Source organism: Wolffia australiana, chromosome 4 (genome assembly GCF_029677425.1).
Source record: "Wolffia australiana isolate 7733 chromosome 4, ASM2967742v1".
Taxonomy (NCBI): Eukaryota; Viridiplantae; Streptophyta; class Magnoliopsida; order Alismatales; family Araceae; genus Wolffia; species Wolffia australiana.
The window spans coordinates 17,166,363-17,189,090 of record NC_135838.1 but is presented as its reverse complement, the minus strand read 5'-3'; the positions used below and the strand labels follow the sequence as shown (position 1 = coordinate 17,189,090).

General features: G+C 41.0%; 1 protein-coding gene and 1 long non-coding RNA gene across 2 annotated transcripts; both read left to right on the top strand.

The window, feature by feature from the left end:
* The first annotated feature begins 648 nt into the window (after nt 1-648).
* LOC144702136 (actin T1-like protein) lies at nt 649-2,170 on the top strand. The gene is made up of 3 exons (XM_078574031.1): nt 649-937; nt 1,810-1,888; nt 1,982-2,170. The coding sequence occupies exons 1-3, from the start codon at nt 786-788 to the stop codon at nt 2,048-2,050; spliced, it is 300 nt and encodes a 99-aa protein (XP_078430157.1). The 5' UTR covers nt 649-785; the 3' UTR covers nt 2,051-2,170.
* A 435-nt stretch (nt 2,171-2,605) lies between these two features.
* On the top strand, nt 2,606-5,714 carry LOC144702135 (uncharacterized). The gene is made up of 2 exons (XR_013581197.1): nt 2,606-4,099; nt 4,399-5,714. It is a non-coding gene; the product is annotated as an uncharacterized LOC144702135 (long non-coding RNA).
* Nucleotides 5,715-22,728: the final 17,014 nt, after the last annotated feature.

Below are 22,728 nucleotides of genomic sequence, written 5' to 3'. Positions count from 1 at the left end.
GAATTTCGGCTAGAACATAAAAAAAAGTTATAAAAAAGGATCAACTTTATGATAACCACGAATTCTCTCAATCGTGAACGAGCAAAACTTGTTGAGCCCATCAAGCATTATTCCTGGACCAAGGTTATCGGCAGTAATCTTCGGTTTTTAAATGTAGATGGAGATTAAACTTGGGTTGAATCAACAGTAAAAGTAAAAAAATGAAGCGACTTTACGGCCACCCAGTTATCATCCGCCCCCTTTTCCTTCCTATCTCTAAATCTTGGGTTGAATTAGCAGAAAAAATTAAAAAATGAAGCAACTTTATGACAACCCAGTCATTATCGGCCTCCATTTTCCCTGCCTTTATCTCAATCTTGGGTTGAATCAGCAGAAAAGTATCAAAATGAAGCAACTTTATGGCAACCCAGTTATCATTGGCCCCCATTTTCCCTGCCCATCTCTCGATCTTGGGTTGAATAAGCAGTAAAGTGAAGAAAGGAAGCAACTTTACGGCAACCCAGTTATCGTCGGGCCCCATTTTCCCTGCCTATATATCTCAATCTTAGGTTAAATCAGCAGAAAAACCGAACAAATGAACAGTTTCTGTTGAATCAGCAGAATTTAAGAGCGATTGTACACAGAGAGGCCATCAAATAGAAGACCTGGGCCAAGGTTAACGGGTTCTCCCTCTATTTTTCTTCCCTGTATAAATACTATCTCTCTCAAATATATGTATATATATGTAGAGAGAGAGAGAGAGATAATGGAAGATTGAAGGTGAAGCGGTAGTAGAGCGGCTGAGGATGGAGAAGTATTTCGGAAATCCTTACAGGGGAGACCCAGGAGTTCCTCACGCCAATCCTGATAGTTTCGTCAACATATGGATTGGATCCTTTGCCTTCTCCGCACTCACTTGGAATAGCCCTTATCTTTGGCAGCTCTCCAACCAGTTCAAGTGAGATGTTCATCCTCCTCCTCACTTTTTTCTTCATGTTCTTCCGAAATTTGTGTTTTTCCCGTCGTTCAAGCCAGATTCTGGGCTTACCCAGTAATTCTAGGATTTTTTCTTCATCGTAGTCGACTGGGTTTCATTGAGGGATTCTTTTGGGGACGATCCTCTTCGTGATTTTCATTGAACTGAAACTTGTTTTAGGTCAGTCATAACGTGAATCGATCGTATTTCTGAAACCATTGCGGAAGTGAAATCCTTCCATTGGGGTTTTATTTTCTTCTTTAGATTCTATTCCTGCACGATTGTTCTGATGTTGTGATTCCTATTCGGCACTAATTGCGATTTCTCTAAGCAGGAAAATGAGTTTTTGTTGTGGAACTCTTGCGCAGATTCGTATTTTTTTCATTGCGCCACTGTTGTTTTCCTCATTAGCTTGATTGCCCAATTTGCTCCTCTTGTTGTTGTAGCTCAATTTCAACCTGGAGAAATCAAGTTTAGCTTTGATTATATAATTCTGACGAAAGGAAAGGGAAAAGAAACTTGACTTTAGTTCTTCTGGGCTGCATATTCTATAGCTTCATGACTGAATCCTGGGTCATCAATCTTGCATAAACTATGATTCTTATAATTCTATTCATCGATCGGTTTTTCATGAGATTTTAAAGCAACAGGCTTTAGCTAATTTCTCATAATTTCCAGTATCCAGCGTTTGGGAAAAGAAACTAGGTAGGATGATCTTAATTGAGTTTTGGTATGTGTCATATATAAAACATGCTTATTCCTCATGATTGCTTTTAGTCTCACTTATGAACGGAAAATATGTTATTACCATCAGATTAATGTCGAGATGCCTCAAATTTTTTGACTGTGTGCAGCTGGCATGATCGGGCCATGATGTTTGAACATCACCACTGGAAGAAAGCCATGCAGAAGAAGCAACCCTACGATTTTAAGGCAATTTTCTTTCTTCCCTTCTTTAAATTTATCTTTTATTTTCTGTTTATATTGTCTTACTATTGTTCTTCTATTTTTCTTTTTCTCTTATAGTGGAACAAGCATATGGACAGACCCACGCGCGAGTCTTATTACTACAACTGGCCTGTCTACTTCGCATAGTGACGTTTAGTTGTATCCTTCCCTCAGAAAATAATCTTTGTTTGTCATAGAATTTGGGGATAGTACTCATGGGTTGGGTTATTCCAGCTAATGTTTTTTAAATCTTTGGTTTTGCAGACAGTCTCAGTTTAATTTGTTGACCAATTATTTCTGGGCTAGAGAGTTAGAGGTAGGGATGGTCCAAACCGTGCGAGCGATTCGCGCTCATGCGGTTGTGCAAACCGCACGCAAAATTCGCACACCGCACCGCACACCGCCCAAGGGTCGGTGCGGTGCGGATGTGCGAATTTTTTGAAGGTGCCACCTCCCCAAACCTCTCTCCAGCTCCCCTCTGCCTGCGCCCCATCCTCCTCCCCCCGCCGCCGCCACCCCCCGCGCTCCTCCCCCGGCCGCCGTTCTGTCTCCGCCCTCCACCTTCAGCCCCCCTTCCCTGGGCTGCCCGCGCCCACACACCCCCAAACCAGCAGCTTTGCACCCCCCTGCCCTCCCCACCGCTGCACCCCCTCCGCAGCCTCTCCCGCCCCCTCCCCTGCCCGCGGCCCACTGCCCCCTGCCCTCGCTCGCTGACGACCGTCGTCGGCGGCCTCGCCTTCCTACTCACCGTCGATGACTGCGCCCCCCCACCCTCTACAACGGTGTGCGAATAAGTGCGTTGTGCGGCGCGAATTTCCGCATGAAACTGCACCGCACATTGCACAGGCCCTTTTGTGCGTGCAAAAATTTGCACACTCGGTGCGAATTTGCGCACCGCACCGCACGACAAACTCTAGTTAGAGGTCTATGCAATGTGTTTTATCTCACGAAGTGGGGTAACACATCTATTTGATTGAACACTTTAGGTGGTGATATACTTGATAACTCAATTAAAGTGATTCAGCAAAAGTTTGTTATTGAGGCGTTGTTCTTGAGGTTATGGGAATAATTGTGCATAGAAACCCGGTGAAGTTACACATGTTGTGATGGGTTCAATCACATTTTGCAAAGTCTATGTTTGCATTATCTGGTAGAGAAATTGTTTTGAGTGCACCATTTGGTTCTAGAGATGACATTGTGTTCTACACAATTAAGAAATAATTACCCATTCAATGATCTCTTCAGATAAATCAATACTTTTATCTAGGTTGCGTAGGTAACCGGGTAGCTGAAGTGCCACTACGGGTTATATCAAGTAATTATGTGCATTATATTCTTGAGAATTCTTGTTGATCCAGACTGAAACAAGAATTTGTTCAAACTTAATCCGTACTTAGCTTGTCTACTGTTAGTATTGAGCTGATATTCTCTGTACTAAGATGAACATATTTCCAAAGTAACCTTTTGTCTCTAAAATTGTCCATTGCAAATAATAACACAGCTATGTGCGTATTGTTTGTGTGGAAAGTAAGAGTCTAGACAAAGAATTTGTACATTTGTGATGGTAATAGTGAGTTTTGATTATATTCTCTTAGGTCTCTTCATTTGAGTTTTCCCTGGGCCATGAAGTGATTCTTTTGTGAGGTTTCTGTATTTGTTTAGCCTCAATTCTTTAATAAATGTAAGCATAACTTTTAATTTCAATATGATGAGCAATAACAGGAAAAAATTAAAGTGAGAGGAATTGGTGGGCCGTTGTCCAGATGATATTGTCTTCGGCTGTGCTTTAAACAATCCAAAACTATAAAAATTCATCTTTATTTGAGTAAAAGGGGGATTTAAAAAATAGAGAAGTCCACATTGCACCAGTTGATGGCCAGGAAGAGTACTAATGTAAAATACTTGAGAGATATATAGTTCTTGAGGAAGCAGCTTGGACTTAATTTCTTATTCACGAATTTGAATATAGGAACTATAAAGAAATTTGAGCTGCGATATGTACTATTATGTATCTCCATTGTTATAGTAGGTATAAGTGCAGAGTCAATGCAAGGAAGTGATGGAGTGCTCCCAAACGACATTGACGGAACGTCATCGCAGCCATCCGTGCCGTTCACAACATCACTGTCAGTCCATGTCCAGCCGGACTAGCACGTTAAAGCATCTGTGAAGATGCCCCAGGTTTAAATACCCCGGGTAATGCATGTCCGCGCATGTGCTCGTGTTTTAATTCTCCGTTTCGTTCGTTTGATTTCATGTTTCATGTTCGTCACGGCTCTCGGTGGTCCGTATCGTTATGTTTTTCCGGGTCCGTATCCATTCGCATCGTTTATTTTCGTATCCTTTTAATTTCACTAGTTCTATCTATGTTGTAAAAGAGGGGGTCATCTAATGGGCCTCCTTAATGGACTCCTTGTAAGGGGCCCATCATGGCCCTATATAAGGCCATGATGGGCACCACATTCTTTTTTAGATCTGTAATTTCTTTGTGGCAGTTATCATTGTCGTCCAGGTCTCACCCCAAGAAGAAGAAGAGCAGGGAGGAGGAGGTAGAGAAGAGGAAGAAGACAGAAGATGCAGAGTAGAAGATATAGTGAGAGATCTGAATAGTGCCTTGTCCAGTAACGCCTCTGTCGGCTCTTCTCGCACAAAGCAACTCTGCCGTGAACAAGACAGGCCGTCTTCTCTTAATAAGAACCTATGAGAATCACTGGTCGACAGCATAAAGCCATAAAGTAATGCCTAAGTGAGGGATCTCAATCGCGCACCAGCGATTCGACAAGGTGGTTGATCCTTCCTTCCCCACCTCACAGTGTTCGACGATCGTGCTGCGACTCACTGCCGAATTTCATGTGAAGTCTCTCTCTGCGGGCAAATAGATTCTTGGTCTGCCCATTAGCGTTTACTGACTGTGCGGCGCCCTTCTACCCGACGTACAGTGTACTTGAGGGGTGTGAACTTTGCCCACTCTCTTCTACGACCATGCAACCCTTTGTGTGCAATCTCAGAAAATCTGAGGACAACTCGCAAGCATTGCCTCAGACGTTTTCTGGCTCTCGATGGTCTTCTCCAATGACCGGCTGCTACAACGCACCCGCGGCGATTAGTTGACCCCCGAACTGACCGGCAGTACGTGGCCCCCAAGGAACGATGTCGATCAGGTCTGATCGAGACCAGGCACCCCTGAACACCGCCGTGCATCTCCAATATGAAATATGTCTGTTGATTGTTTTACAACCATTCAGTTTCTTGCCCGAGCATTGTCATTGATGAGCCGGTCTTCTTAATGCTGTCGATATCAACCCACACATTGAGTGAACACTCATCTGTACAAGACTCCTCTGCACGATTGTCTTTGCTTGATCAGTTGTGTTGGCGCTGTCATTGCTCGTCTCTACCACCCACCAGAAAGTAATCAACCGTCGTGCCATCGCTCGTCTCTCGCCACCGACGTTCGCTCAGTCAGTCCTGACTTCCTCTAGAGCCAAGCTCGCTGAGGTCAACCAACGCACGAGTCATGTGGATGTCGGTCGTCTCTATTTCCTTGTCTCCGCCTGAATACCGCTCCTGAACTGCATTGCCGTCGCAAGTTTAGCCAAGCTGTGTCTGTCCTTGGCATGCCTTTGCCTATCGGCCCGTATCAAGCTGTGCATAGACGAAGACATCGACGAAGAGGACCACTACCAATGAGGTATGTCGTTCCCCTTACTCGCTCGTTAAATTACGTTTTTTAGTATATTTTTGGCTGCACTCTACCGTACTCGGGTTAGATTAGGTGAGAGAATCTTATTGAGAGAAGATTACAAATTGAGTGTTTCCCTAGACACGGGCCAAGCTCGTTCGTTATGTGCGAGCCCCTACGAAATTATTCTGTTTGGCGCCGTAGTCACCTTCGTCACTCCGACGAGGGTCAGAAGGTCACCATCATCATCATCGGTCGCCCGCCCAGAGCTCGGAGCTTGGCGAATTCCAACAAGTCAAACCTGCACTTCCACCCCACCTAGGGTTTACTCGCATCACTTAGTTACATTCATGGCAGTGAATTACCTGTCGGACGACGCCGTCGACGACGTCTGACATCAGGAAGTATATTTTATAAATTTCATACTCATATTAGCTCAAAGTTCTACATATGGAACTGTTGGAATAATTTACAATATAAAATAAATATCACCTTTTTTCCAAAAAGGGAAGCTCGAGGACAAAGGAAATTTCAACGGTCACCAGATTCTATTGTCTCACTTAAAAGGAAGCATCATGAAGAAATGTATGTTTTTTAGCAATAATGGAGGATAATAAGAAGAAAAATGTGATATATTTATTTGAACAATATTGTGGTAAATTTCTGACTATTTTATAGCGTCATTACTAAAAAATATATGATGGGATTTCATTGCTACTAATTAAGTGTATTAGTAGAGAGGTACCTAAATCCTCTTAGGGAAAGGAAAGATTATGTATTCATCACTTGAGGTGATTATGTAAATATATAATCCCATTTGTTTTTTTAGTCATAGTATCATTTGTACCATCATTTGCACAAAACTTGATATACAATAAATTTAAAATATAGGGCCAATAGATCCAAAATTTTAACCATGTATGATAACTTTTAAATACAAATGAATATATTTGTTTATTTTGAGGAAGTAAGTAAAGTAAAATTCAAATTTAAGTTCACTAACTTCTATTTACCTGATACTATGTCTTATTCAGCAAAAAATGAATAAGCTTTCTTAGATCAACACATACCTCTTTGAGAAGTAAATTGAAAAGTAGGTTCCTATTCATGCCATGATAAAACTCCTTGTGAGCGTTGGACGTGTAAAAACTGTTGGGTTCTAGAGGCCTAGATCTGGATGAACAAAACAAAATGATGCTGAGCGGAAGACTTTTGCAAATCAAATGGCATCAACCAAAAACATTAAACAAAGTACCTTTGCATGAGTCTCATTCCTGATTTCTTTGATCTTGGAGTGAGACGAGTCGAGCTGCTCAAGTGTGCAGTCTCTAGACGTATCCACGCGATCCTCGGCACTTCGGATCTCCTCCTCCTTGTTGACGAGCTCCGTCTTTCTCCGTCGGCATCGCTACGTCGTCTTGATCACATCAGGGATGGAGAGGGGGTGTGGGGAGAGTGGAGAAGAAGGGGAAAGGCCCCTGAACAATTCTGGCCTGGGTGAATTTTGTTAAGGGCCTTCCCCTATTTATACTAAGTGGATATTTTTCATAAAACCCCCAAAACATAAGTATATCTTCTAACATCCAAAAGACCATTTGTGTGTGACCCTCTAGGCCCATGTATCAGTCTAATTAACGACTCCAGCGGCCCAATAACCTTTATTGGCCATCCAAATTAATTAACTATATCATCATATTGATTAATTAACGTCGAATCGATTTAACCCAATCGATAGGTCGAGACTCTGACACGTGGGGTGCCAAGCTACACCTCGTGTCCTAGAAGATACAAAGGAGTGTGTGTCAACTTACTCATGGAACTTGCTCATCATCGGTTACCGTGTATGTATAATCCCTCATCCACTTGATGCTCCTTGGACGACTTAGGGTATGGTCAACTGTCAAACCCTAATCGATCATCCGAGTTAGTACTGATGCATTCGAAAATCATCGGAGAACTCGTCTCCGATATTTCACTACCTTGGCCAAGGACTTTGTTGCATCGTCTTCCTTGAGCTGTCACCTCTTATACCAAGGGTGGACGATCCCATCTTGACCACTCAATCTCCTTCGTGTACTTCTTGATGCACCCGAACTAAGACCGTTTAGAATCCCATGATTAGAGACTCGTTGGCCATAGCCAAAGTACAACCGTCCGTCCACAAGACATCTTTGGTGTCTCAGGTCTAAGGACCACTTACACAACCATGACGTGAATCAACCTGACTGACAGTTCGGTATAATACCATTCAGGGATTCGTACGGATCAATTCCGTGAACTCTTTCCACTAAAGAGCACCCACTATCTATCCTTAGTGTTGCCACACTAATGGCTACGGGACCAGCCATACTCATCATATGAGTGAGGCTAGTTAGTGCTATTCTATCCGAATACTTCGATGTCCTTCTCGCGTATCCTTCGAATAGGAATGTTTAGAACACATGCTTTAAGACTAGTGATCTCCGCATTACGATCTCATCATAATTCTCTAAGTCCGATCATGTATTCATTGATGGGGGACATCCGCAAGCCGAAGCACAAGGTCAACCCCTGGCGACACGTCAGCAACCACGTCACGACGCCCGAGCTGACGAGAAGGACCCAGAGTTCAAATACACGACGTGACGAGGAGGCTTCTCCAATTTATTTTCCTTGCGTTTTCTTGAACTTTCTCGTTGTGTTTTTTTTTTTGGGAGGGCCACCGTGTTTTGGCTCTTCCGTCGCACTTTGAACCATGTTTTACAGCTCGATTAGGGGTTTTCCTTAATTACGGGTCAACCCCTAGGGTTTCCTCTCTCCCCCTATAAAAGGAGAAGAGATGCCCTAGAGGAGACGGAGAAGTTTGAATTGTGTTTTGTAGTTTTTTAGAAGGAGAGACCCCTTGAAGGAGAAGAGGAAGCCGCCGCCGGAGCTCGCCGCCGCCGCCACCGAGACGCCATACCTCCGCCGCCGCGACTGCCGACTCCAGCGCCCTACAGCCACTGTCGACGCCCAACCCGGGTGCCCGCCGCCGCGGCCTGTCTGACGTCTTCAGGCATCGCCGCCAGATCCCGTAGGCGCCCTTGTGCCCTTGTGCCCGCTCCGATCGCCACCACCCTTCAGCAAGCGGCCGCCAAGGTGTCCGCCACCGCCGTTCGGCCCCGGCCTCCCGTGCGCCTGCCGGCCCAGCGGGTAGTTGGTCCGTTTGTGGGCGTCTGCCCGTCTGCCGCCGGGCGTCACCCCTCGGCGCGTCCGCCCTCCAACCGAGGGGGAACAGCTCCACCCCAAAGCCCTCACCGGTTCCCCCAATCGGCACCGCCGAGCACCGCCCGCGACCTGGCCTCGGACGCCCGCCCGCCCTCCAACTGAGGGGGAATAGTTCCGCCCCGAAGCCCTCAATGGTTCCCCCCCTTGACCGGCGCCGACGAACACCGCCGGCGATCCGGCCTCGAACGCCCGTCCACCCTCCACAAGACCCGCGCCATGGCCGGCTGAATCAGTTCGCCCGATTGGCGCCCCTGAGCGCCGCCAGCGATCTGACCCCCGGCGCTCGTTCGCCTTCCGTGAGGGTCATGCCCTTGCCTCGATCCGTGGCCTCCTGCCCTTGCTTTCTGATGCTCCCCAAGCCGCCGCTGCTTCATGGTGGACGGCTCTCCAGGAATCGCCTGCCCCCTTCGGCGGCCAACGCCGCCCGCCGCCGGTTGCGCTCCTCAACGCCACCTCTGCCCAACCACGGTGCCACCTCATGCGAGCCGAGCTTGCGCCGGACGCCCGCCCAAAGTCCTCCGAGCTGAACCGGGCGTCGCCGACGCTACTGCCCCTCGTCGCTCTGACGTCATCGGCCGACCACCTCAACTCGTCTTTCGTCTCGCCGCGCCGGACCACCACGCCAATTAAAACTCAGCTTCGACCGCCGCGACTACCGAACCTTAGTCCGCTGGTCACAACGTTAACCCCTCTCTTGCGTATTATTACCTCTTGCAATATTTTCTCACGTGCTCCGCCATCGGGCTTCGCCTTTCGCCGTTTCTTGTACGTTGGGTCTTGGGTAGCTACCTTCCGTCGTTATCCTGTCCATTACTATTTCCGGGGATAGATAGTTGGATCGAGGATACCCGCCTGATGGAGGACCATCCAGCGGACACCAAACCCGGACGTCTCCAACCACGACGAGCTGCTCGCGTCGATGCTCGCGACCCGGAGTTTCCGCGTAAAGCATCTTATCTTCCCTTTTATTTGTTTGTTTTGTCTTTTTCGTTCTTGCATTTCATGAACTGGGCCGGTGTTGGGCCTTGTCTTTGTCCTGTTTCTTTATTTTCATTTTATTTTCAATTGTAAGAAGAGGCCGAACCACATCTTGCGATGGTTCATCCTCCCCCATGTTCTCACTTGGCACCTATCCTCATTATATAAGGGGATAGCATGCCCAAGTGAAGGTTTGAGTCATTTGTTGAAGAAATTTTCCAACTCTTGTCTCCACCATATCGTAGTTAGCGTGTAGAGAGGGTTGGCTAGCCTTGCCCACGTCGAGATTACTCCGTGGTTAGAGCTCGCGTCGTCACGTTGAGATCACTCCATGGCGTCGTGTTTCAACGACCCGTCGAGATCACTCCGGGTTGCTTAAAGATTCAAGAAGCAGTTCTTTTCTTGAAGCCAAGTAGCCCTCCGTCGAGAACACTCCGAAGGGTCTCAAGGATTCAAGAAAGCGTTATCAAGGGAGAAGCGTCGTCAACCGTCACCGTAGAGATCACTTCGGGTACGCGTCGCCGTCGTTCCTCCCCAAGATTCCACCAACCGCCTCCAAGAACCACCCCTCTGCAGACCAAGAACGCCCTCTCCTTGGGAATCTTGGGTCGTTTGGCCCCAAGAAATGTCCAAGAAACCTCTTCTTGGAGGCTATCGTCCCCGCCGCCATCGTCGTCCACAACCGCGATCGGCCTCCACCAAGATCCAGCCAAGATTCGCCCAGAACTCTCCAAGATCCCTCCAAGAAGATCAAGAAACGCCCCTCTATCACAATCTTCTTGGGTGGTTATTTTCAAGAAACCTCTTCTTGGAGGCTATCGTCCCTGCTGTCGCCGTCGTTCGCCGCCGCCATCGCCCTCCGCCAAGATCCATCAAAGATTCGTCCAGCACTCTCCAAGATCCCTCCAAGAAGATCAAGAAACGCCCCTCTATCACAGTCTTCTTGGGTGGTTATTTTCAAGAAACCTCTTCTTGGAGGCTATCGTCCCCGCTGCCGCCGTCGTTCGCCGCCGCCATCGCCCTCCACCAAGATCCATCCAAGATTCGTCCAGCACTCTCCAAGAGCCCTCCAAGAAGATCAAGAAACGCCCCTCTATCACAGTCTTCTTGGGTGGTTATTTTCAAGAAACCTTCCACTCGGAGGTCTTGCACCATCCGCCGCCGCCGCAGTCGTCCGCCACGATCGTGCTGTCGACTCACCTTCGTCCACCGGTCAACTACCCTGCTTCCCACGCCATGGACTATCGTCAAATCAGGTACCTCTTCTTCTCCCCTCCATTACTTCCAGTATTATTACCTTTCTCCAGTGCCGTCTTCCGTTATCTCTTCCTCTGCCCTGCTTTATTCCGACAATCATTATAGGATAGCCACCATCATCGAGAGATAGGTTTCTTCTTTGTGGTTGAAGATTAATCGTTGATCCTTAGGCGTCGAACATCTACGGGCCGTCAAACGCCCCTCGCTCGTTAGACGTCTTAGTTGGTCCAACGGGTCATTGGGAGTTTAATCCGGATCAATATCTCATTTAGTCATTGGTATCGACTTCCATCCCTGTCCGTGTTGTCCGAATATTGCTCATTTAAGGAGAACTCTCTCAACTTGACATCCATTCATTTAACTACGAAACCACTCATCGTCTTTTTTTCCTGTGACGTAATACGAGCTGATCGATCCCGCCCGTCGTCGTATTACATCACCGCCCCTACGGCAACCTTCGATTGATCTATTGGGTCATTGGGAGTCGGATTGTACGTGACACGTACGGGAACTCTTCCAGGGCGCCACCCTATTTCGGTTATTGCCGTACTTCTCGTTATCTTTACAAACGTGCATTCCCGCATTACATACCGACTTTCACGCTCATTCGTCTCCGCCCTGTGTTGCAACGCGCGCCTTCGATCCCAGCCGTACGTGTTGCATCATTCATGGACTTCATTATATGCATCACACGTGCACTATAATGAATATGTTCTATTAATGAACATGGAACAAGATGTGGAATGTGTGATTGGCTTGCCGGCCACATATATTTCCATCAAAAACCCTATTAAGATGGATTTTTAAGTCTGGGGTTCTCCAAAAGAATCAAGAAATTATAAAGAAAAAATTATTAAATTTGGGATCTTCAAAATTAATTTCCCATTCTACTTGATTTCATAAAAGGTTGTTGACTGATGCCATCAATGACCTTGGTCTAAAGATTACCATTTGGAGATTTCTGCTCCATAATCATCATCCCATATGATGCAACGTTGAAGAAGCTATGAGGGGGACAATGCTGGACTCTAAGAAGGATTAAATCGACATCAGCATACAAGAGGAGATAGGGGTACCAAGAAGGGAAGAAGTATCATAGGAACACCAATCAATGGAAAAAGGTGAATGAGGAGAACAATGCAAGGGAAACCAACAAATATTTTTATTTTTTAACAAATTAAACAGGTTGTAGAAAGAGAAAAAGATAAGCAGAGATAAAGTGATCCTACTGGAAGGCAATATAGGGAAAATGAGTAGAAGATGGATAAAAGGAATGAAGACGATGGAGACGGATCAGATTTATGTTCTTAAGATTTGGATGGTCGTCTCTTGGCCTCTCAATGTCTCCCTTTCAACTTGGATCCCTATATTTTCTATGATCAGAAAATTTTCACATAAAGGAAAAGGTGACCAATGAGAAATCAATTAAAAATATTTACATTAACCAGGTTTACACCAGTCCAAATTCAAGGTATTGGTAGTTGTTGTGTTAATTCATACTTAGCCAACAACTCATTGTATTAAAGTTTGTGAAAATGTGAAAATGCATTAGCTCTGACTAGTTCATGAGTAACCAAAGTTTGACCAAGTCAATAAGGGGTTCCCTTTGGACTTGTGGGCCCATCACTGAACCCCACACAGTCCAGTGGGCAGATCACTACACACGATCAGGTTCTGTTATAGGTTCCTACAGTCCACATAAGCACATGTGGTAGCGGCTGACGGTGTGACGCTAATTTTCATTTATTTTTCAGAGAGAAACTAATATACAGGAGGGAGTTCCTACAGTCCACATAAGCACAGGTGGTAGCGGCTGACGGTGTGACGCTATTTTTCATTTATTTTTCAGAGAGAAACTAATATGCAGGAGGGAGTTCTAAAGATAGAGGGGCAAAAATTATAAATTGATGTAGTGGGGACAAATAAAAGATACTGTAAAAACATAAATAAGTAATGAAGGCAATGTAGATGGAGTTTGGCAATGCAAATAATCATTTTTTTTTGACATTATAGGGATCTAAACCAGGGATAGGGGTAAGGTTGAGAGAGAAAAATAGGAAATTCTAGAGAGGTAAGAAACTGTTAATATAATGTAATGAAGGATACATGGATGGAAAAGAAAATGAAAACATAGAGGCGAGTTTCCAAAACAGTCAATGATCATATCTCGAGCCCGTACATTTTCTCAATTCTGGATCATTACACTTAACCATGATCAATGGCTTTCAATGTCAGCGAGATAATAGATTGAAGGCAAACGTCAGAAAACTGACTTTTAGAAAGTTGAACAACCTGGATCCTAGAGAGCATTCTGCTGCTCGCCAATGTCTCCCGATGTATGCTTAAACAAATGGAAAAGAGATGGCTATAATATATGTAAAAAATGAATAATGCCTCTAAAAAACCAGACATTAGTGTTAAATATGTCATTAAAGTCTTCTGGTTTAGACAACAATATTTATAATTTTTTTTATGAGCATAGGGAAAGTACGGGTTGAATCCAATATATCAAGTATTGAATAACTGGATTTTATCTCTAATTTCTATTTGTTGATTTTTAAATATTCATTTTGATTAATTTAAGCTAAATTAATTAAAAAAACTAGAGTAATTAAATTCAAAATAATTCTAAGATGATTATAAAAATATATTCCTAATTAACATACTTTAGATTTTATGGAATAAATTTGATAATTTTAGTATAATTTTATAGTTTAAAAATACTAATAAATTCTAAATACCATATTTTAATTTTAGTATAATTTTAAATACCTCAGCCAGCACTTTGGGAGCGCCGGGTGATGGTAGACGGAGATGGAAATGAGTGGAGTAGAGCGAATGAAAGAGATACCATGCTGGTTGCAACGGAGATGATAGTGGAAACATTCAAAGGAGCAGCAGATCAGGGGCGAGTGATGACAACTATACTTTTTGTGGTGCGATGGAGATAGACACTGATACGTGCTGATGAGAGACAGAGTTGAAGGTGGTGTGCGTGATAGTGGAAACCTAAGCTACCGGTGATGATAACATATTAAAAATGACGAGAGGTGAGTTAGAAAAAGATGAAGATCATACTAACCACGTTGTCATGCACCCAAGGAGCATAGCGGTGTTTTCTCTTTATGTGTCTTAATCTCAACACCACTCCTTCAATCCTTCGCTCGTGGAGTACAATAACGAACCCAAATAAGAATTTGAATAAGCAAATCACTCTGCTAATCGCAATTAGGAAACACATCTAAGGGTGCCTTTTTTTACAATGATGGGAGGGTCTACTTATAGATCCTACATGATGGATTAAATATTTTTGAGTTATAAAATTATTTTCTTTATGAATTAAACTTCAAAAAAATTCAAAAAATACTAGAAAATAAAAATAAATCAGATAAAATTTTTAAATTATAATAAAACTCTTAAAATATTTAAATAAATATAATTACATATTTTATGAATTGTAAAATTATTTTATTCATGACATTAATGCCATAAAATTATGTTAAAATACCATAATTTAAGAAGTACTGTAAATTCATTTTAACAATTAATAACATGCATTTAGGATCACTTCAATGAAAATAAGCATAAGAAATGCACGAAGTTATTATTAAAAGTAGCATTATATTTGTGGTTATCAATCTTTGCTTGACACTATTTGATAACTTCTCCTTTTAATTTGCATGTGCAACTTATTAGGAAGTATTTGTGAGCTAAATTCTTATGTCTTCTCAGGACCTAGACTCCTTTCATTACCCCTTTGAAATCAAAAATTTGTATTTGATCCCTTTTACTTTATCTAATAATTTATCTCCCAATAGATACTAATTGCGCATTGATAAGTCTTGTTTGAATAATTTGTACACACATTAAGCTAAAATGTATTTTTCAATTATAAATTTTATTGATTTAAAAGAAGAAGGGTTAATTAAAAATGTCCAAAATTTGCAGACATTAAAAATTATAAGTAAAGTGTAAGCATTCTAAATCAACACAATTAAAGGGGAAAACTTTAACATAAAAAATAGAGCACATGCCATAGCACTCTTGGATATCAGGTTGAATAAAACTAGGAACGTTAAGAACATATCATTTCATAGGATATGCATGAACATCTGAAGTGGATATTGTCGAGGGTTAATAAAATGAGAAAGGTTATTAAGGCATGTGACATATGGTTGAATGCACCGAAGTCTCTGATTCATCAAATCAATGATTATGTATTCTATATTCATCAGTCTGTATATATGAATACCTATTTCCTATAATTAATTATTAAAATAAGGTACACGTATTATAAATTAAGAGTTAATTTATTCACTTTATTGATTTATGAGACTCACACCACTGGAGTTCCCTCTAATCAATTGGATTATTCTTAATGTTTTGTTTTTTCTGTGATAACACCCTAATTTCTGTCTTTATTTCATGTTATTAGCATGATTTTATGCATTTAAAGAGCTTAAAATGAGGTTGTTATCATATATTTACTTGAAAATAGTGTTTTCTAGTGATTTCTGATTTTTCCCTAATTTTCTGTTAATTCTATGAATTTTAAAGGATTTATTGAAGCTCAAAATAATTATTTTTGAATGAAAATGGCATATTTAATATTTTATTTCAACATTTATCAGCATGGGAATGAATCAGTGAATTTTTTAGAATTTTTTACGAATTTTTAGGATTTTTCTGAGATTTATTTGAAGAGGAAATGTATTTACTTCAAGGAAAAAAAGTATATTTATAATAGAAAAAGAAGTATTTTTATTATTTTTGAACATTCAAGGGCTTTTTGCGAACTTTCGTTGCAAAAAGACCCTGAAAACAGCTCTCGATCGCCACTGCAGGCGTAAAGATCCAATTTAAAATTTTACAGGGTTTTATTGCAATTTTTAATATATATATTTCTAATGCTTTTAGGAGAAATTGGAGGAGAGAGAGTGCGTCAGGGGCATATACGCAATTACTTTTGGGCGGCGTCCAAAAGCAATTCCAGGCTTTTTAAGGACTTTTCTGCAAAAAAGAGGATTCAAAATGCGCCAGCGAATGAGAGAGCAACACGTCATTGCGCGTTTAAAAACGAAATTAATAAATAAATAAATTTTAAATCCAATGGATTAAATTGGTTTAAAATTGATTTATTAATAACTTTTGATCCTGAAGTCTGATTGAGATGATTTTTTATTGATTTGTTCGTCTTGATCCCCTATTTCTATCTGTATAGTTGGATCATTCAGATCCAGACTACATTGATAGATAAATATTAAGTACTAAACGGGGGTAAAATGGTGATTTTTACCATATAACCTAAGTATAAAAGCTAAATTTCGAGAGGGGGAGCTCATTCTTGATGGTTCTCTATCACAGCTGCAAGACAGAGAGGAGTCCCACCCTGGATCAAGTTATCTGGTACTTTTTCCTTGATTGTATTTGGATTTGTGCATTTTGAATGAGATTAGTTCAATTTCTTGTTTCTTCTTCTTGGTTTTGATCTGAAATTCTAAATCGCTTGGCTTGAGCGGCATGTACAAGCCCTGATTAGGATTGAGAGGAGAATTTGAGGGATTCAACTAAGCATTCAACTGCATTCCAAAGAAAAACTCTAAAAAAATTAGTTTTAATTCTTAGGAGATTAAATTACCCCCATTTCAGTTCTGAATTATCAAAGTTGCAAAAACAAACCAAACTCAAATTAAAAATTCCCTTTTAACCTCTCTAATTGACCTCTTGGATCCTTTTATTAGGATCAAATAAGCCAATTTAGAGCTCCATATTTCTTCTATTCATCTCAACTCTTCTGCCCACCTTTCTAAATTCTCATCTAATTAGGGTGACTTGATCCTCATTGAAGATCAAATTCAGCTTAATCAGAGTAAAACGACCAATACAATCACCAAATCGAATTCCTTACTAGCTTCCCTTGGACGACACTCGTACTTATCACTATACGTCTTAAGTGGAGTTCTTATAAATTTTATTGCATAAGCCAAAATCCACAACGACAAGGGCTAAAAATTGCATAGTTTTTACCCCTATTTTCAATCTGTATTGAATTATTATATTAAAAAAAAGAATTTAAATTATAGGTGTAAATGGGAAATAAGAAAAAGCTGAAGCCACATTTTGAACCAGAAGAAAATGACAATACTCAGGGAGGAGTTAAAATCCAAATTAAACCCATCTTGAAGACCAAGTCAAAGGGAGTAGGCTTTGTGGAACTGGAATTACAATCCTTGTGAAACCCATATTGAAGACCAAGTCCAAGGGAGTTGATAACATGCATTCTTAGTAGGTTAATATGATGATATTTACATGTTTATTCATATTATATCAATTATGTACTCATGTTATCAAGATTAGAATGATTAATTTGGATGATCTAAAATAAAATAATTTTCTGAGTCAAAATCTGATTTTTCCTGAATTTTTGACATTATATTCATGAACATATAATTTTTATAAGTCAATATATATGGATTTATATTTTTTGGGCTTATATTTAAATTAGTATGAATTTCGGAATGTTTTTAAGCCTTTTATTTCTGCAATGCCATGAGCTGCCATTCAATTCGATGAATGGTGATCAAACCAGTTTAAGGTTAATGATTGGTGCGAGCCAATCATTCATCACAAAACATTATTGCATCATGATTCATGACGCCATAATGTCATAAAATACTTAATGGTTTTTCTTTAGCTTTTAAAACACAGGGGTGATGTGGTCCAATAAAAAGGTATTCTTTTTTTTTTCACAATAATTGCTACGTGGAGACCGAGGAGTAAAGACATACAAAATTATTTTTCTCTTTCTTGTCTGGTTAAAAGTTTTAACTTTCCTTCATGTCATGACACATGGTGCCTCGTATAAACATGGCACGAAGTGTACACGTGGCGCACACATGTACACGTGGCACACATGTGTCATTCTGTTAGTGGTTGTGAAAGAAAGCATGCTGAAGTGTTGCGTGCTGATGCACTGACACGTCAGATGCAAAAATAAGACTAATAAATATTATATTAAACAATTTATCTTTATTCCTTTTGTATTTTCTCTAGAATGCGAAACATGTTGCAATGGGATCCATCCATCGTGAATGATGAGGATGAATCTGAGCCAAGCATCACATTAAGTGTTACGATGAGGCAAAATCGTAACACAAAGATAAGATGATTCTGAAGAGGATGAGGAAGAGAAATCTTTTGATTAGGTCAATGACTAGGAATCATCTGACTTCTATACTTGATATCTGATTATCCACAACTTTGATTGACCTGAAATTTTAAGTGCAGATGCATCTTTCTTCCTTTAACCATCCAAATGGCTGGATCTATATATTGAGCTCCCAATCTTTGTAAAAATATAGTTAACTTCACTACTTCCTAGAGAGGTAAATTGAATGAAAATGAAGTTTTGAAGGTCCATCATGGTTGTTCTTTGTGTCTCTATTGCTTGGAGAGGGTCAACAAAGAAGTGGGGAGGTTGATCTGCATCAGAAAGATGCCTTGATTCTGGCGGAATATAGGGATCTTAGGTTGGCCTCTTGCCTTACATCGATTATTCTTCAACACATTTAGGTTGATCATTTACCACTCCCATCTATCACCCCATCCATTCTCATCCATCATCATCCCTATCTATCATCACGTACTGTCCACCTTGCGTATCACCTTCACTATTATGTTCTCGTCACATGTTCCTTCTTCTTTTGTTTAGGAAAACTAAATCAATCTCTCCCCCATTTCACTCCTCTACTCCTAGTTCACAACCTTCTGTGCATGTTTGTCGTATTTCACAATGTTTCCACTTTTTCTATATTCAGAATTTTGTGACATCATTATAACAGATTTTTAGGTAGCTCACTAATAACATGCATGTTTAACGCTTCAATAAGATTATATTTACATGTATATTTGCATTCAATAACTCATATTTGTATGTTATCAAGCTTAAAATGATTAAATCTATTTTTAGAATGATTTTCTGTATTTTATTTATTTTCTGAGATTTTTCTTACAATATATTCTAGAAGAATATAATTTTTGAGACAGAATATGATTTTTCTGGAATTTTTTGACATTAAATTTGGAAAGATATGAATTTTTTGAGTAAATATATATATATTTATATGTATTTTTTGCGCTTTTATTTTAATAAATATGAATTTGCGCCACCATGTGTCGCCGTTCGATTCATCGAACGACGACAAATAAGAATCGAATGATCAACGACAACCAATCATTTCATCACGCAATCATCGCTTTGCGATTCACGAAGCGATGATTGCAATTAATGCTAACAAATTACTTTTTGAAATTCTAACGCAGGAAGCGATGTGGACAAACGAGAAAAAGATGGGATTTTGGGTAATAAATGCTATGAAGACCGAGGCATAAAGGACAAAAAATCTCCTCTGATTCTGACATCGGCAATGTGGCGCGCGTGTCCACCAAATTTTTAGAAAAAAATCATATCACAGTGACGTGGCGTGCACTGAGGTGCCTCCATGTCAGCCACGAATCTTCTCTTTTCTTTTTATTTATTTGTTTTTTCTGCCTTTTCTTTCTCCTAGGTGCACGTGGCATGAAATACGACAAACATGCACAGAAGACAAAACGGCATGGAATCTCATGGGATTGGACTATTTAATGGAAATGGAAAATGATGACGATGATGAAGAGAGAGAAAATTTTAAGGGCTAGGATTTCTTCAACTTCAAACGGCCGTACCTGATGATCTATAGCTCCGATTGAGCTGAAATTTTCAGCTCTGCTTCGTCTCCCCCTCCTCTTTCCATCCATATCCATTGATTGTGAAATTCATCTTGAACTTTCTTCCTATTTGTGTGGGCTGATTGAAAGATAGTGAGTTTTGAGATCCATCAAGTGTGTTCTTGGTGTATTGGGTGTCTGGGAAGAAGCATAAGAGAAAAGGGGGAACTTACCGTCACTCGCAAATCACCGTGATCCTGACTGTTCATAAGGATCTAAGGTAAGTGTCTTCGCCTTACATTGTTTCTCTCCCGACATAAGCGTTATCATAATTATAGTTTTTTTATCAACTTTTCATTTATCATTTCACTTACTTAAATCCCCATTATCTCGTCTCTCTATCCTCTCCATTATACCACTCTACATCCAATCACTATCCTCGTTCATACCATCGACCATCCTCGTGTCCGTCGCGTTCGCTTACTCTTTTCTTTAATTTAAATTAACATATAACTTACATCTTTTTACTCGATATCACTACCTTGCCTAATCTATTCTCATATTTATCTCTTCTTATACTGATAATCACTATAGTGGTAAAATTAAATACTTAATCATCGTTCCCTGTGGAGACGATCTGTACTCCTCACTAAGTATTATTAAGTACAATTAAATATAATTTTTATTGAATAATCTCAATTAGCAACGACAAATTAAAGGCCTAAAATTGAGTTTATCACCCAACTATTATTAACATTTAGGGATATCTAAGAAATAAATTATTTTAACTTCCAATATCTTTTTGAAACAATAAAAGCCCACTTGAATGCATTGGCCAATGACAAAAGGTCAACACGGGCCATGTCAAGATGGACAAGGTGTTCGGTTCTGTGCATTGGTTCAACCATGGAAAAACTGGTTCATGATGTGAAAGCATGAATCACTTCTCAATCGATCTATAAAATCATACATCACATGAATATTATGGGGAACTTGTTACACCCTTGACCTGCTCTGAATCAGATCGTTCTGAAGCCGTTCACGTGTCCGGCCTCTACAAGTATCTACACGATCACATGGTGCTCGGATCTCCACCTCTTCTTCAACTCTTGTTGAAAATCTTGAAGATCTTCTCACCATGAAGACATTCTCCTTGGTTCAATGGAGAAGAGATCAGAGTCGAGAAATGGGGGGCTCTCAATTCTAGTTACCCTAGTGCTTGAAATGAGTGGCCCTTCCCTATTTATATTTTACTTTTCTCAAAAACCCACAAAGTAAGATTTATTCACCAATGCCCCAATGATCTTATGCGTGTAACACTCTAGGCCCATGTATCATTCTAGTTAATAACTTTAGTGGCCCAATAATCCATATTTGTCAACCTTATTGATTAACTATATTAACATATAGATTAATTAACTAAGGATTGAATTAAATAAATTGATAGGTTAAGTTTCAGCCCATGGGATGCCAAGCTACACCTTGTGCTCTAGAAGATACAAAGTAGTTTTGAACTCTCTCATGGAACCTTTACCGTCATCATATAAGTATAATTTATCATCTGCGTGAGATGCTCGAATGACTTCTGTGGGGTTGATCGTCAAACCCTACTCAGTCATTTGATTAGTACCGATGCCTTATGGTGATCAATGGAGAATACCTTCTCCAATATCCTCACTACCCTGGCCAGGGATTTGCGGCATCATCTTCCTTGAGTCAATCTAGTCTTGTACCAAGGGCGGATGATCCCCTCTTGACTACTCAATCACCTTTGTGAGCTCCTTACTACACCCGAGAAATGACTTGTTTAAATCCCATGATTAGAGGCTCGTAAGTCATAATCAAAATATAGTCATCCATTCACGAGATGTCATTGGTGTCTCACGTCAGTGGATCACTTATACAACCGTGACATGAATCAACCTGATTGCCATTTAGATATAATGCCATTCGGGTATTCACACAGATCAATTCAGTGAACTCTTTCTACAAAGTGCACCCACTAATTGTCCTTAGTGTCGTCACACTAATAGCCACATGATCATCTATACTTATCATATAAGTAGGATCAGTTAGTGCTATTCTTTCGGGATAATTCAATGCCATATTGACTATCCATGGAACATGAATATTTAGAATACATGTTCGAAGACTAGTGATCGCTGTATTATGATCTCATCATTATTCACTATGTAATTGCATGTATTCATGGATTTCATTATAAACATCCCATTAGAATAATAATGAACATAATATTTTATTCAATGAACTTAACTAAACATGGTGGTGTGGTTTGGCTTGAAGGCCACATAATATCCATCACACGGCTCACCTAAGCGGATCCATGTAGGCATATGTGGGCCTTACTAATGATGCGAAACTGAGGAATTTGGACAAGAGAAGGTCCTTTTGCACGACTGGTGCAATTTTGCTGCAATGTTTGGTGTAGTTCAAACTTCAAACGACACATCCCCCATCTGTTAGAATATTTGCACTGGACATTGCACATAGGCTTGGCAATACGAATGTGTGGTTGTGTGCAGAATGTTCTCTCACTCCTCTCTCTCTATTGAGCTTCTTTCTCACTCACTTCTCTCTCTCCCTCTCACATATTATATCTTTTATATCTCTCCCTCTCACTTCTATCACTCTTCTCTCTCTCTCTCTCTCTTGTTCTTCTTTCAATATTGCTTCTCTCTCACCCTCGCTCATTCCTCTCTTCTTCTTTCTTTCTCTCTCTCTCTCTCTCTCTCTCTCTCTCTCCCTATCGCCACTAGCACCCTCTCACTCTCGCTCGTTCCTCTCTCTCTCTCTCTATTGTTATTCTTTCTGCCTCTAGCACTCCTCTCATTCTCGTTCCTCTCTCTCTCTATTGCTATTCTTTATGCCTCTAGCACTCTTCTCACTCTTGCTCATTCCGCTCTCTGCCTTTCTCTCTCTCTCTCTCTCTGTCTAT